Source organism: Carassius gibelio, chromosome B10 (genome assembly GCF_023724105.1).
Source record: "Carassius gibelio isolate Cgi1373 ecotype wild population from Czech Republic chromosome B10, carGib1.2-hapl.c, whole genome shotgun sequence".
NCBI classification, from domain to species: domain Eukaryota; kingdom Metazoa; phylum Chordata; class Actinopteri; order Cypriniformes; family Cyprinidae; genus Carassius; species Carassius gibelio.
Genome location: NC_068405.1, coordinates 9,243,948 through 9,260,267, shown reverse-complemented (window position 1 = coordinate 9,260,267; position 16,320 = coordinate 9,243,948). Strand labels below are relative to the sequence as shown.

Sequence of the window (16,320 nt, the reverse complement as noted above, 5' to 3'; positions counted from 1 at the left end):
GTGCAGTTTTAACTGGTTTTAGAAATCAGTGGATACAGGATCTGCTAAAGAGACTGAAGCCAACATTCCTCAAGTGTCAGCGGGATCTTACACAGCATTATGTATTTACATCTCTAGTTTACACCAGATTAAAGAATAGGTAAATATGAATTAAAATTCTAATCGGAAATAATAAATCAAAAACTAATGTCCTGTTTTCTTAAAGTGTCAATTTCCATGGTTGTATTGTATATCACAGGAAACTTCTCCACAGAACCACTGAACCAAATAATACACAAAAGAAACGCAACACTGATGAGAATGGTGCTTTCATAATGCTTTATTCACACAACAGCAAGAAAAAGACAAGAAAAGAATGGATAATCAAGCTTTTAGTTTTCTGTTAATAAAGACTGATTACTTTGATTACAATTACATCTGATTACACTGAGAATTCTGTAAGAGATTGAGCTTCTCTGTTGCTGCATGACAGACTATAAAGTACATTTACGGATGGAGCCGTCAACACACACGACCCACAGCACTCCCAGGTCAAAGCTCACATGTTTGTGGCCATTGGGACAGGCAACCATTGAGATCCAGTCTGTGCCAGCGGGGTTGGCACGAGTGACGCCAGTTCTGCATTAGACAATAATGATGGTTTCTTGAATTCAGCATTTGGTTTACAAAAAAAATATCATGCTTGACCAGTTTAATATTATGACTGTTCAGCTCACCTTTGGAATAAGCTCCCTTGATAGTTCACACCAAAGACACTGCCATCAGTTGCTACTTCAATCATGGACAGAATTCCAGCAATATTCACAAAGGTGCCAGACCCAGAACAAACATTATTAGACACATCCTGCACAAGACCAAAAGAGAGAAGTCAGGGAACTTTTCTGATGCGTTCATTGTGTTTATTGCTTAAGTTTTCTTTTCAGATAATCAAACCCTTGGAAGATATATACTTTATTGTTGCAGTGTTAATTTCGTTGACGAAGACTATGACGAAAAATATTCGTCAACTAACCTTTTTCACGGACGAAAACTAAATAAAAACTAAATAAAAAGTCAGATATGATGACGAAAAACGTGACGAAATATAACTGACACTTTAGTCAACGAATAAAAATGAGACGAAAATATATGGGCGGGACGAATGGAGAAGAGATCCAATCAGAGCGAATCTTTGAGGGTAGGTTGATCTATGCAGAAGCAGCCGAGCCATTATAAAAAGCCGCGGCAAATGCAAGCGCCACAGCTAAACAAACGCAGCAGCAGTACACAGAAAAGAGAACAAAGATGAGTTTGCAGAAATTCGCAGTTTCGAGGACGTTTTCATAACAGTTAAGTTGTTTACACAGGGAACTACACTGCGACCTTTTGAAATGCGACCCAAATTTTTATGGGGTCGTAAATGTATCACTGATTATTTTTGTACCTACTTATGTGTAATGCTATGTTTTAATATGAGCATTTATTAAAACAGAAATGTGTAAGAATACGTTTTATAACGTGCTCCAAGCATTCAACACATCAAATTGGCTTCAGCCCCGCGCTTCGGGAAAGTTGAACTGAGCAGCTGGTTACTCGCGCAACACTGAACCGAGTTCTCCTTCAGGACGTTTGCGTCCTCCTGCACCTGAACGAACAAATACAAATCGCATTTTAAATAAACATAAGAAAAAGAGCGAAAAGTGAAAGAGCTCAATTCAGCAGCGCGGTGTTCAGGGAGCAAGCAGAAGCGCGTCTCAAAGTCTTCTTGCTTTTGTACCGACAACAAATACATACTAAATATGTCGAAATACCCGTCTTGGAAAGTGTGTTCGAAAAGGTCTGTAGTTGTGTCTTCAGTGAAAGTAAAGAGTTGGAAAGAAATCGGATGCGTATCTTTATAATGGATGCATTTGTCTCTTAAAGTGACCGCGCCTAATTTACTAGCTCTGCTGTCAGTGTCTTTAATGTATGAAAATGAAAGTAAATCACTCACTGCTCTTGATTAAATTACTTTGTAGTTTTAACAAGAATTTATCCAAAGTCAATCCAAAAATCAGATAGAATAGATTATATTGTTTTACTAGTGACTAAAAAATACAAAAAAAAAAAAAAAAAAATGATTAGGGACCTGAGCATGTTTTGCTTAAGTGTTTCTTTCTTTAATTGCTAATACAACCTTTTCACACCACAGACTGAACCAAATTAAGCATTGCATCAGACATTATCAAGATGAATTTGTTGTTCTGACACAGTTTAACCCTGAGTTATTGTCATATTTTATTACCAATTTCTAAACTACAGCAGATAAACTGTGATATTGTAAGAAACGTTGAAGGTGTCTGAATACATTTTGGTTTGATTGTGTATTTTATTTTACAGTGAAGACTATGCAGTGCTATTTTAAATGAACAAAAACAAACTTAAAAAATGTAAACTTTGTGTAAATATCACAAATAAAGAAATAGAATGAACATACAATACAAATATAATATAGGTGGTTGTCTATTTCAATAATACTGTACTTCATCTTGAAAGAATGTCATATGCATTGCATATCATTCAGGACGAATGCATATCTTTTTCAGAGAGCATGTATATTTTTCATTGAGAGCAGGCCTTATGTTTATTTTATAAATACCATTCCATAACAGACTGATGGAAACATTTAGTCAAGTCAACTAAGTTGACTTTGTTCTACTAAAAAAAAAAAACTAGACTAAGACTAAAAGACTTAAGACTAGACTAAGACTAAAACTCTTATGATATTTAGTCGACTAAAACTAGACTAAGACTAAAACATTTCAGATGACTAAAATGTGACTAAAACTAAATGGTGTGTTATTCAAAAGACTAAGACTAAGACTAAATCCGAATTTGCTGTCAAAATTAACACTGTATTGTTGTACTTTTAAAAGGTACTGAACTTGTTTTTCAGCTCTTGTATTTAACATTCTGTCATTACCCTCAAGATCCAGATTTGATCATAGATGTTCACTCCCCAACAGCTGTATGGGCCACAGCTGTAGTACTTCAGCCCTCCATTAATTTGAACCCAAGGAGTATTGCTGGATGGCCATTTGTCGTTAGCATCCATATTTAAACAAAATATTTGATCAAACATATTGACACCTGCAAGAATCTGATCACCTCCAGCATCCACCTGTTTGAGAAGACCTAACAACACAATCAACAGTTTGGATGAAAGATTTAATAGGGACCATATACAATAAGATGATGTCTTTGGGACTGTGGCTGAACTATTTAAAAATCAAAACATGTAAATTCATGACTGGTTAAACTTGTCTTATTGTCTTATTTTGCTCTCTGTAACTCTTCACCTGGAAACTGAATGAACCTGCCACTCTGAAGCTTGAATATGTTGTTTGCTGCATTCACCCCCAGCTGACCAGCAGGTCCAACAGTGAAGTGCTTTAGAGAGATGTTGATCTTTGTGAAGACATTATCCTCCAGGATGAAGGCTTCATCAAAATTGTTCACTCCAACCACTGAGCCCATTCCAGCATCGATCTGCTTCAGGTTCCCATTCATCACACTACAGTCTAAAGCTGTGAAAACAAGGTGCAAAATAATCAGTGATTGCGAATACAGAGGGTTTTAAATATGCATAAAACATTTTCATTAGTTAAAAAATTAAAAACATTGTTTACCGAGAGTGTGTAGGAACTGGGAGCAGAAGAGTAGCACGACGCTCTGATAAACCTTCATTGCTCCACGATAAAGTTTGTTGTTTAGACCTGTTCAGAACCAGAATTCATTTATATAAGCAAAAAAAAGAAAAATGAATACCACAGTGACAATAATTAAATGAAAACAACCTTATCTTGTCAGATGAGGATTCAACAGTCAGATGCAGGTACTAGAAACGTGCATTCAGTGTGTGTAAATGCTGTGGAGTGAAAGCTTATATAGCTGAAATATGTTTCCTGATTAGACTGGGCAGGGGGTTTCAATGCCTATGGAATGGGGATCTGTAAGAGAATACTTGTTTTTTGGATCTCTGGTAAAACATAACAAAGAACCTTTTCTCATGTCTCTAAGCAATAACAGCAAACAGGTTAAGTGTTCCAGAACGGCAGATAAAATATGAAGGTAATGTAGAGAATTTTTGAAAGGAATGCAATAGTCAGAAAAGCATTAGTCTATGTATTTCCACAGATCCAGTGGATCTTTGCTTTCTCATGAATTACACATGGAACATAATAATCCTAAAAATAATATTTATTTTTCATAATATTTCTGAAAAGTGAAATTGCCTGACATAGTTATTGCAGAGTGACGTGACATTCAGCCAAGTATGGTGACCCATACTCAGTATTCGTGCTCAGCATTTAACCCATCCAAAGTGCACACACACAGCAGTGAACAGACACACACTGATAAATACACATAAACACACACTGCTGATAAAACTACAAACAATTATTGTTCAGGCAGTGTGTTTGGTTAAGTATATAAAATACCCAGAGAATGTAAGATGCTAGAAAGGCGATATCTAGTCGTAATCGCTCAACCAACTCTTGATTTCCTTCCATGTCAGACAGGAGTGCCCTGAGATCATTTACTTAGCATTTATAGTAATACTTAGAAAGTCTAGGTTATACATATAGGATAGGGACAGGATTGAGAAATCCTGAGAAAAATAAAAGTATGACCCGAATGGGATTGGACCAGTATATAGAAATTCTGGAATATATACTTTGCAGTTCATCATACAGAAGCCAAGTGCTGTTCGTAAAATATTGCCACTTCAATCTCTTGCTGCCATCACCTCTTTTGGTTTTCAACTGTGATAGAGTTATGGCTGACAAATTAGGTTGCTCAGTCCTGATATAAATAATGAGACAGTAGAGAGCAGATGCTGCTAACAGTTAGACTCAGAAGCTCTTACCTTAAAGATATATTCTCTGAATTCATTGAATGAATAGTCAGTCTGGGCTTTGATTCTGATTGGAAAGTTAAAACAAAAAACTTGATTGGCTGCAAAGAAAGAAAGAACCAGGAAGATACACATTTCTAAATGCATATTTTCAGATGTGTAAAGTGGTGTTCTGTAAAGACAGAAGTAACAGAGTAATGGTAAAAACCTGATTCTTTGTGCATCAGAAGTTTAAATTGGATCAGCAGAGGGTGGATCAGCACCTAGCGAGGACCTATACAGCCTTGAATGTCAGCAAAGATCAGGACAAAATGAGCCACAGAAACAGATCCCCAGTGAAGACTCTGTACTTTGCTGCAGTCTGGAATTGAACTGCTGGTTTTGTCTGGTCAGAGGAGAACTAGACCCCGACTGAGCTTGGTTTCTCCCAAGGTTTTTTCTCCATTATGTCTCCAATGGAGTTTTGGTTCCTTGGCGCTGTCACCTCTGGCTCACTTAGTTGACCCTTTTTTCCAGTGATATCGACTTTATTGCTAAGATACTATTGAAACTGAACTGAGCTGGATAATGACATCACTGAATTCAATAATGACCCGCCTTTCACTGACAATTGAGTGTTTACTGTTGTCCTTTTGTATTATTGACACACTATTTTCCTAATTAATGCTGTTCAGTTGCTTTGACACAATCTGTATTGTTAAGAGAGCTACATAAATAAAGATGATTGACTTGACAAGTTGATGTAAATGTAAGAACAAGGACTGTAAAAGAACTAACTTTGAAGAAACCTTTGAGTTGCAAAAATTAAGTAAAAACACAAAAATAGGGATGTTTATTTAAAAATGCATGTCAGTTCCGACAAGTTTAAAGATGGGCCATAGTGTAAAAAGATTTTACATTAAAATTGCGTTAAAAGTTAATTGAAAATGCATTTCTACCAGTCCTGATTCCCTAAGAGTTCTAAAGTTAAATGCTGTTATCTGAGCCTGTGTCATAAGTGATAACAAACTATTCATAGTAAAGCACAGTGTTTCATTTGAAATTCATTGACACTGAGATGTTAAAGGACATAATACGAGTTAAAAAATTCTACATTTCAGATTTTATGCATTAAAAGGGCAATTAGTAGCTGCCCAATGCATTTAAGAAATAAGAGATTGCAAAAATAATGAATAAATACAGTAATTAGTTATATTTACTCAAATACATTACACCTCCTTTTACAGTATATAAATGACTTCTCTGAACAGTTCTGTTATCGTTTACATCTTGGGCTTCACTTCTGATTATTCTTGCAAGACAGCTCTTAGGTAATTTCCTTACCTTATGTGGACATCTTGGACACACCTAGACAAAACAAGAACTAATCCTTTGACACAAGGTCACAACTGTAAGATAATAATAACTCATCGCACACACTTTAACTTACATACTTACTCGCATGTGCATTGTTATGTTTCTTAATATCCATAAAGGGTATTGTTTGACTTGTGAGTGCTTTGATTGGATGTGCAGTACATCCTGTTTGATTTTGCATGAATCTATCGTATATAAATATGACCTTATGAGAATAATGAGAATAAACTTGAGAACATTATAGTATCCTAACTGTATCGTGGAGCAATGAAGGTTTATCTGAGCATCCTGCTAGTCTTCTGCTGCAAGTTTCTTCACACTCTGGGTAAACTAAAAAAACAAACAAAAAAACATTTGCTAGTTTACTTTCTATATAAAAATGTTAATATATTTTAAACATCGTATTTATAATCACTGATTACTTTGCACCTTGTTTTCACAGCTTTAGACTGTAGTGTGATGAATGGTAAACTGAAGCAGATCGATGCTGGGTCGGGCTCAGTGGTTGGAGTGAACAATCTTAATGAAGCGTTTGTCCTGATTGATAATGTCTTCACAAAGATCAACATCTCTCTAAAGCACTTCAGTGTTGGACCCGCTGGTCAGCTGGGGGTGGATTCATCTAACAACATCTTCAAGCTTAAGAGTGGCTCCTTCGTTCAGTTTCCAGGTGAAGAGTTAGAGAAAGCACCAATTACAGAAAATACATGTTTAATCTGTCATTAATGTACATTATATATCTATATCAATATCTAATACAAATTTTAGTACATATTTCTGTGTCAATATTGTTAATAAAAATTTCAATAAAGACTAAAACAATCAAAGCTGCAAGCAGTGATGGAAGGGCCCTCGCACCTGACGGCAAATCTGATATTGGATGTTTAAATAATGCTTAAACAAGTATTTTCCTGTTGGCGCTATGATTATGTGGCAGGATGGTTAGATCCTCCTATATTGATTGTTAGCCTATCAGTAGTTATGGGTGAGTGCATAAAGGGTGGAGTTGTGTCATTTGGATGTGTTACTATTAGGTGCCTGCCTCTTTCTGGTACCAGCGTTTACCAGGGGGGCAGGGTTTCATATTTTATTGATGTATCCCTAGGCGCCGCCATTGGCTAGCGGACCCCCACCTGCTGTTAGCATTCCATTGACTGCCATTCATTTTGGCGTCACTTTGACAGCGAATAACTTTATATCTGAGGCGTTTAAAGACTCCATTTGTACATTCATTTCTTTTACTGTCTATGGCATTTACTCTGTTAGCAGTGTGGCTAACTTGGTCATGGTTCGCTTAGGGATCTTTGTGTGCATCTATCTGAAAGGTAAGCATTAGAGTAATGTGCCTTTAGCATCTTTCTACTCTTGTTGTGCTAATGTAAGTGTTTTGTATTTTTTTTGTATCACTTATAGTTGTATGACGTCAACTGGTTATTGTTGCGACCTGTGTTTGGTCAGAGTGCTTACTCGGGTACGTGTAAGAATTATAGAGCAAAGTTGAACTATAATGTGGGAACAAATTTTTTTTTTTTTTTTTTTTATTGCAGCAGTCCATTGCTGCTCGCTCCTGGCTCACACACAATCATGTACATAATTTATGGTTCTGCTTCAGTGTGGCATTTGGCTGTATTTTTCCAGTTTCTGTTATTAACAGCTTCTGGTTCCGATTCTGTTCAGTGCTCGCGCTGGCCCTTTCCATTTAATGTGGCTGAGGTGCTTGTGCGTTGGAGGGTTCCTGCTGTAGTGCGGGACTCTGAACATCAGTATTCAGAAGTGTTGCTGTCTTTTTCCTAGTTGGTTGGTTAGTTTGTGCATTCGTTTCTTTCCTTTTGTATTTTCTTTGTTGGATGGCTTGTATATGGTCTATAACCTGATATCCATACATAAAGGGCAATATAGAAGGCACAAACTCCTGGAAGGGTTCACCTAGCTGTCTTCTTTTCTAACCTAAGATTCATTTCTGTGCCCCAAGATAGAAAATGCCCAATGTTTAGCGGTAGATCAAGCCTTACCTGTCAGGGATCTAGGAAGGAGGACCCAATTGCAGTGAGATATAACAAGCGTTTATTGACAAAAGACTGATACAAGAGGGTGGTGAGGTGCACAAGATACCACAACAGGAACGCAATAAACAGGAACAGCTAGGGAAGGCCACTGGGAAGGCTTCAAGAAACCACTGGCAGAATATTTTGGCAACAGAGGGGGCAGCAAGACCAGGCTGATAGAAAAGACCACTCAAGGCACCATATAACAGAGCTCAGGAACTTGTTGACCACCGACTCTAAGACAGACCAAATGCCAGGCAGGTAGAACCAGGGCAGGACACATGGGGACAGGTCAGGAACTCGAACACAAGACTAGGCAGGACAAAGCTCCACAAAAACACAAATTAAACTCAAGACAAGGAAAAATATAAGCAAATGAACTAATAAAAGGATAAGTAGCAAAATAAGAAATTACCAATTTAACCAACTCAGAATAATCAAACAAAGCCAAGAATCAAGACTAGAAAAACTAAACAAATATAACAAATAAAAGCAAAAGGGAAGAACAAACAAATTACTAAAACAAGGAGCAAGACAAGAACATGGAATTACAAGAACTAAACAAAACAAGGGCACAAGACCAACCAGACAGGGAGACACGGACACATATTCAGCCACATCCACAAACAGAGACAGAGGGAGTGAGAATGACCACGGACCAGCAAACACAAAAGGGAAAGGTGCACTGTAAATAGAGAGAAAAATACATGAGGGACAGGTGAGCACCATTAGACCAACTAGGCTAACAAGAGGGTGTGGTAAAGAGGAAACAAGGAGTAGGGGCTAAGGAAGCACATGGACAAGGAAAACAAGGCCATGTGCTGAAACAAAACATAGAAACAAGAAAGAAAAACACAAGACAAACAGTGTCAGTGCAAAACCCTGATATTACCATTAATGAATGGGTAGAGGAGGCCCAAGCCTGCATGCAGGCACATCATTTGTCCGTAGTTGACCAAGCTTTCTTTTCTTTTTGATCACCTGGAGGGCGAGGCCCAAGATAAGATATCGTTCTGATATAGAGAGGGGGGGATCCTGAGAAAATGATTCAGGCGTTAAGAGAATTGAATGGGTGTTCCCTGTCTTATGTAGCATTACAGCAGGCCTTTTTCTCCAGGAGAAAACAGGAGGGAGAGACGTTGTTAGAATTCTCCATTGCATTGCTGGGCCTCCTGGAGAAAGTGAAACAGCAGTCTCCTCATGCCATACTGAATGCAGCTGAATGCAGAATGAACTTCGTCGTGAACTCAAGCAATTGGTCCACCATCAACCTTCCTATACACTTTTAGATGTATGTAGTGAGGCCATGTGTTGGGAATGGGAGGGAATGCCAGGGGGCTTAAGGGGACAAAGTCAATCTGGAGTGTGTCGCATTCAGGGGGGCATGATGAAGCTTGTAGCAGCAATCTGTTCAGAGCATTATTCTAGTGGTACTGTGCTGTTTGAACCACCTGAGGCGAGGTTACATGCTGGACTGCTGGCTTCCCCTGCACTGGTTCAAGTGACTCGGGGTACAGCCTATATACCTGTGGTGAATGTGGGTGTTAATGAGGTTGTACTCTACCTGAGGACATCTTTAGGTACCTTGAACGGTGTTTTTGTCATTAGTTTACCTGAAGGCATTAGTGAAGTGAGGTCAGTCACAGCTATGGTAAGTGCTCATACGACTCTGGTAGGTCTCACAGTACAGGAGTAGATTGACTCTGTAGTTTTGTCGATTTTTGTCAGGGGAGGAACAAGCTCAGGTTCGGGCCCTACTAGAAAAAATACCACTCTGTGTTCTCAGCTCATGTGGGGGATTTGGGTTGCACTAACCTTCTTTCGCATGAACTTCACCTTTTAGATGATACCCCTGTCAGGCAACGGTACAGGAGGCTCCCCCCTTCAGAGTATGAGGTGGTGAAGGCACATATTAACCAGCTACTGGAGTAACAGGTGATTAGAGGGCGCTGTAGTCCATACGCCTCTCCTATTGCCCTGGTTAAGAAGGACAGATGTGTGTAGACTACCGTCAGTTAAATTCTAAAACCAGGAAGGACGCCTTCCCTTTACCTCATATTGAGGAATCCCTCGATGCCCTGACTGGGGCCCGCTGACCTGGCCAGCGGGTACAACCGGGTCCCTGTCACAGAGGCTGATTGACCTAAAAATGCTTTCTGTACTCCATTTGGCTTGTTTGAGTGGAACCGGATGCCGTTTGGTCTCTGCAATGCTCCTAAATGCTCCTAGGTTAAGTAATTAGGACATGTTGTGTTATCTCAAGGTGTCGCTACAGATCCAAGCAAGATGGAGGTAGTGGCCCAGTGGTGAACCCTAACTGGCGTTTTGGAATTGCACTCTTTTCTGGGCTTCGCCAGCTATTACCGCAGTTTTGTGGAGGGGTTTTCTAAGTTGGCAGCCCCTCTGCATAAATTGGTTAATGAGCTGGTCGGAGGCAAGTCTAGGAAATGTAGGGGACAGAGTTTTGGTGGTACCTGGATGGTGCATTGTCAGAGTAGTTTCGAGACACTAAAAGGTAAACTCACCTTAGCCCCTGTTCTTGCTTACGCTGACTTCTCTGTACCTTTCATTTTAGAGGTTTATGCTAGCTATAGTGGCTTAGGGGCCATCCTTTCCCAAGAACAAGGGGGAAAGGTGCGGCCTATTGCCTATGCTAGTCACAGTCTTCAGCCCACTGAGCGCAATGTCCAATTATAGCTCCATGAAGTTGGAGTTCTTCGAGCTGAAGTGGGCCATGATGGAGAAGTTTTGTGAGTATTTGCTGGGGCACAAATGTGTAGTCTTTACTGATAATAACTCCCTTAGTCATCTTGTTTCAGCAAAGCAGGGAAAAGTAACCTAAATGCAGATACTCTGTCGAGGCGGCACCCACCTGATTTCAGTGGGCTGGAGGGTTGGCTTCGAGGCACTGCAGACCCCAATGTTGTGCAGCAAACAGGAGGTGTAGATGTGATACCTCAAGCACTCAACCACTGAGAAGAACACAAACTAATGCCGGCCAACACCCTAACATTTATCGTCTTCTACGGGCCGTGGGTGAGGCGACCAGTGAGGCCTTGTCCTCATCTGAGGCTGCTTCAAGTGGGATTTCGGTCTTATATTGGCCTTGGTGTTGAGTCCTGTGTTCTAGGGATTTATCTTTTTGCATGGCATCGTCAGGAGGTAGATTATGACAGGATGGTTAGATCCTCCTATATTGATTGTTAGGATTGTTAGCCTATCAGTAGTTATGGGTGAGCATATAAAAGGTGGAGTTGTGTCACTTGGATGTTCTGCTCTAAGGTGCTAGTGTCAATGACCAACCAAAATCTCATTGGTGTGTGTGTGTTCGTGAGACATCAGGACACAACTTTGTATAATGACATGGGTATGACACAGGTATTACAAGGATAGGGTGACTTATGAGGATATAACCCATGTCCCCATTTTTCAAAACGCTTATAAACCATACAGAAGAAGTTTTTTTTTGTTGAGAAAGTAAAAATGCACAAAGTTTCCTGTTAGGGTTAGGTGTATGGTTGGTGTAAGGTTATAGAATATACAGTTTGTACAGTAAAAAAACCATTATGCCTTTGGGATGTCCCCACTTTTCACAAAAAACAAACGTGTGTGGGCGCATGTGTGTGCACCAAGAGGGTGTGATAATTGCAATTTGTGCTTCTTTAGGGGTTGATTCCAGCTGACCATAGCCCTGTAAATCTCTAGTCTTTTTGTGTGATCAGCAACAAGCAACCAATGATTAATTGTGCCAGCGCTCATGTGATCTCCTTTTAAATTAATTTATTACTTGGAATAATAAAGCTTTGTATTTTGGTACCCAAGTCTCTTGCTCAATTATTTTGTGAAACTGAACCTGTATTGCCTTGATCTGCACCTGAGAGTGCGTAGTATTTCCCTGGGTGCAAGTCCTGGGGTGGCGTAGTCCTCGGTCTTGTGTTATAGTTTCTGTTGCCTATCTCCATGCTGCTCAATTCATAACTGAACATTGGTCTAAAGGCTCATTCAGGCCAGGACTTCTGACTTATAAGATGTGAGGGACAGATTTGACATTGCATGCATGAGTTACAACAACTTCCCATTTCATGGTATTACTAGCATGCTTTAGCAATTAAGTCTTGCTATCATGTTTGAGCATGTTTAGCACTCAGTGGCTTATTTGAATGTGTTGCTTATAGTCCATAACGGCGTTAAACATGTCACTTCCTGCTGCCAGCAGGCGGCACAATAATTACAAGTATAACTGAATGTGGCCATGTAAATGTGTTCAGTCTAACAATGCTGTTAACTCAAAAAAGAGTCGTTGACACAGAGATAAAGATGTATGGACAAACTCTTGAGCAAGTCAAAGTTTTTACGTTTCTGGGTGTGTGGTTTTATGCCAAATTAACATGGAACAAACCTATTCAAAAGATTGACAGTTTGACTCAAAATGCAAAAAGATTTTAAATGTGAGATGTCTAAGAGGTGTAGAGTGAGGAGTGTAGAGTAGAGCTGCAATGAATAGTATTTATATAGCACTGATAAGATCAGTGTTAGATTATGGAAGTATTCTGAATCAGCAGCAAAACTTGAAGCTGGATGTGATTCAAGCACAGGCTTTGAGGTTTTGTTGTGGTGCTTTTAAAACGACTGCTCTTCAGGTTGAAGTGCGTGAAATTTAATTAAAGCAGATGAAAACAGTTAATGATGAACTACTGGGTAAATCAAAATAATTTAGTAGACCACAATTCAACAGTAAAGGTACTCCTTCTGTGCTGGGTAAATGAAAGGTCTTAACAGAAGTGTTTTGCGACAAATAAGCTAGATAAATTATAAGTCAGAAAACATACATTCCTACTTTACCATTATAAATAACTCCACCTTGGATGTTTCCTGCAGTATTCTTAAAGGGACACTGCACCCCAAAATTAAAATTTTGTTATTAATCACTTAACCCCATGTCATTACAAACCCATAAATGCAGATGAAGTGAATAAAAATGCTTGGCGAAAGAGATGCGTTTTTAATCTAGATTTAAACAAAGAGAGTGTGTCTGAACCCTGAACATTATCAGGAAGACTATTCCAGAGTTTGGGAGCCAAATGTGAAAAAGCTCTACCTCCTTTAGTGAGCTTTGCTATGCTAGGAACTACCAAAACTCCAGCGTTTTTAGACCTTAGGGAGCGTGATGGATTGTAACTTGGTAGAAGACTATAGTTAGGCAGGAAGTAAACCATTAGGGCCTTATAGGTAAGTAATGATAATTTGTAACTGATACGGAACTTAATAGGTAGCCAGTGCAGAGACTGTAAAATTGGGGTAATATGATCATATTTTCTTGAATTGGTAAGGACTCTAGCCACTGCATTTTGGACTACCTGTAGCTTGTTTATTGAAGATGCAGGACAACCACCTAGAAGTGCATTACAATAGTCCAGTCTAGAGGTCATGAATGCATGAACTTGTCACGTTACGAGACGCTTGAAACACGGCGAGAACCAATTGCAGGTAAGTATGATTTATTTCAAGGGATAATCCAGAGGGGTAAACAGTCCAGGCAGGGGTCGAAACCAAAACATCAATCCACATACAACAAGACACGAACACAAGGCAAGGCAGAGCAAGGCAAGACGAGAGTTGACGGACATGAATAATACATAACATTAAACAAGGACTCCGTAACACAGACTAAGACAGACTGGGTATTTATACACAGAAGGATAATGGGGAAACAGGAGACAGGTGGGGGGAACAATCAATTACGCAACAGGGAGGAAGGTGACCATATAAGGGAACAGGAAGTGATCTGGGACAGACACCGTGAGAAGGAGGACATCTAGTGGAACCCCGGGGAACAACAACCCAGACACTGTGACAGAACTAGCTTTTTTTCTGCATCAGAAACAGTTAACGTTTTGTAGCTTGGCAATGTTTCTAAGATGGAAGAATGCAGTTTTTGTAACATGAGAAATATAATTATCAAAAGACAAGTTGCTGTCTAATATAAAATCCAGATTTTTAGTTACAAATTGTAATCTAGATTCTGTGTACTGTTTTTTGGTCCAATAATTAATATCTCTGTCTTATCCGAATTTAATAGGAGAAAATTATTGATCATCCAATCTTTTACATTTTTAACACAATCTGTTAGCTTAGATAATTTAGAAGTTTCATCTGGTCTTGTTGAGATATATAGCTGAGTATCATCAGCATAACAGTGGAAACTAATCCCATATTTTTTAATACTATTACTAAGGGGCAACATGTATATTGTAGAAGGGGCCCTAGGACGGATCCTTGTGGCACTCCATATTTTACTGGTGATAAATGAGATGACTCTCCATTTAAATAAACAAAATGTTAGCGATTGGATCTAAACCATCTTAGAGCCTGCCCTTGAATACCTGTATAGTTTTGTAATCGATCTATGAGTATGTCATGATCTATGGTGTCGAACGCAGGACTAAGATCAAGTAAAACTAGCAATGAGATGCAGCCTTGATCTGACGCAAGAAGCAGGTCATTTTTAATTTAAACAAGTGTAGTTTCTATGCTATGGTGGGGCCTGAAACCTGACTGAAATTCTTCATACAGATCTTTTTTTTTTTTTTTTGCAGGAAGGAGCTCAACTGAGCAGACACAACTTTTTCTACAATTTTTGACATAAATGGAATATTTGAAATAGGTCTATAATTTGCCAGTTGAAAGGAACAGAGGTCTTACAGGTTTGGAACGACATGAGGGTGAGTTATTAATGGCATAATTTACATTTTTGGGTGATCTAACAATTAAAGTTTGTGGCAAATTGGACATTGCATGCCTGAGTTACAGCAACTTCCTGTGTCATGGTGAAACAGCAAACTTTAGGCTTGTTTAAGATGAACTACCGTAGCCTGCAAATGGCTGGCGAGATCTGCCGCTTGCAGTCAGGGCAGAATTGAAAGAGGAGACATCAAGTCGGAAACTTTCTGTTACCTGTAGTGACACTCTTGCTGTGTTTGCATATCACAGATGAAGTGAATAAAATGCAATATTTGTCAAATACAAAGATGTTTCAGAAACACTTTTTATATACTGCTTAAAGGGGTCATATGATGTGATTTAAATGTTCTTTTCTCTTTGGTGTTACAAGATCTTGGTGCATAAAGAAGATCTGTAAATTTGCAAAAACTAAAGTCTCAAATCCACAGAGATATTCTTTTATCACAGTTGAGACTCGTCCATACCCCCCTAAAACAGCTTAAACACGCCACCACATCTCTACTTCACTGTGTGGAAAGATTTGCATAATGCCACCCAAATATTTACGCAAAGAAAGAACAAGTAACTTTTATTCTCGCTGATGCTGCCACCGCCATGTTGTGGAGAAGCTGTGTGTTTCATTGTGAAAGCGAAATTACTTTTTTTGGCCTTCCAAAAGAGGACACAACTAGAAATCAGTGGTTAAGTTGTATTTACAACCCTGTTCCAGAACAGTTCAACCCAAATATTCAAGATGTGTGCAATACATTTTATGGAGGACGAGGACTGTTTCCTGGGAGAGTAGCCATCAATGCTGGTGTCTGTTTCTTTAAAATGTGGCAGTTCCAACTTTGCAAGGACAGTCTGGTGCTTTTGACTCACAGTCTGTAAGTATGAAGTATGTTTACATGTTTAAAGAATTTGCCACTGATGATTCGAATGCAAGTTCTGAGCAGTGTAGAGTAGTGTTTTGTTGTTTGTCATTTCACTGATCACAAATGCAGACATGGATTTTATTTTTACGCGGCACAATATGCAATGCAATACACCGGTTTGGTCTCATTGTTTCCATCACACGTTTGCGGAATAATGCAAAAATGGCAAAAATGAAAATGGCAAAAACTGCTCAAAAATCATAGAGGAAATTAAAAATAGCTGACTTCCTGTTGGGTATTGTATGTTGTCCCAGGGGACTTTTTTTTTTGTAGATATTGGTGTTTTACTACCGAATTTTGTACACATATGTGCAACGCAATGTAGCAGAAGGGGCTCTTAGTTAAAATTTTATAGGTGGTGCTATCGAGTCATTTTGCCACACCCACT

General features: G+C 39.0%; 1 protein-coding gene across 1 annotated transcript; it reads right to left on the bottom strand.

The window, feature by feature from the left end:
• Nucleotides 1–472: 472 nt before the first annotated feature.
• Nucleotides 473–3,717, bottom strand: LOC127966672 (fish-egg lectin-like). Its single transcript, XM_052567833.1, has 5 exons — nucleotides 3,648–3,717; nucleotides 3,318–3,545; nucleotides 2,942–3,153; nucleotides 717–844; nucleotides 473–618 (listed from the first exon to the last, which is right to left on the bottom strand). The coding sequence occupies exons 1-5, from the start codon at nucleotides 3,703–3,705 to the stop codon at nucleotides 474–476; spliced, it is 771 nt and encodes a 256-aa protein (XP_052423793.1). The 5' UTR covers nucleotides 3,706–3,717; the 3' UTR covers nucleotide 473.
• Nucleotides 3,718–16,320: the final 12,603 nt, after the last annotated feature.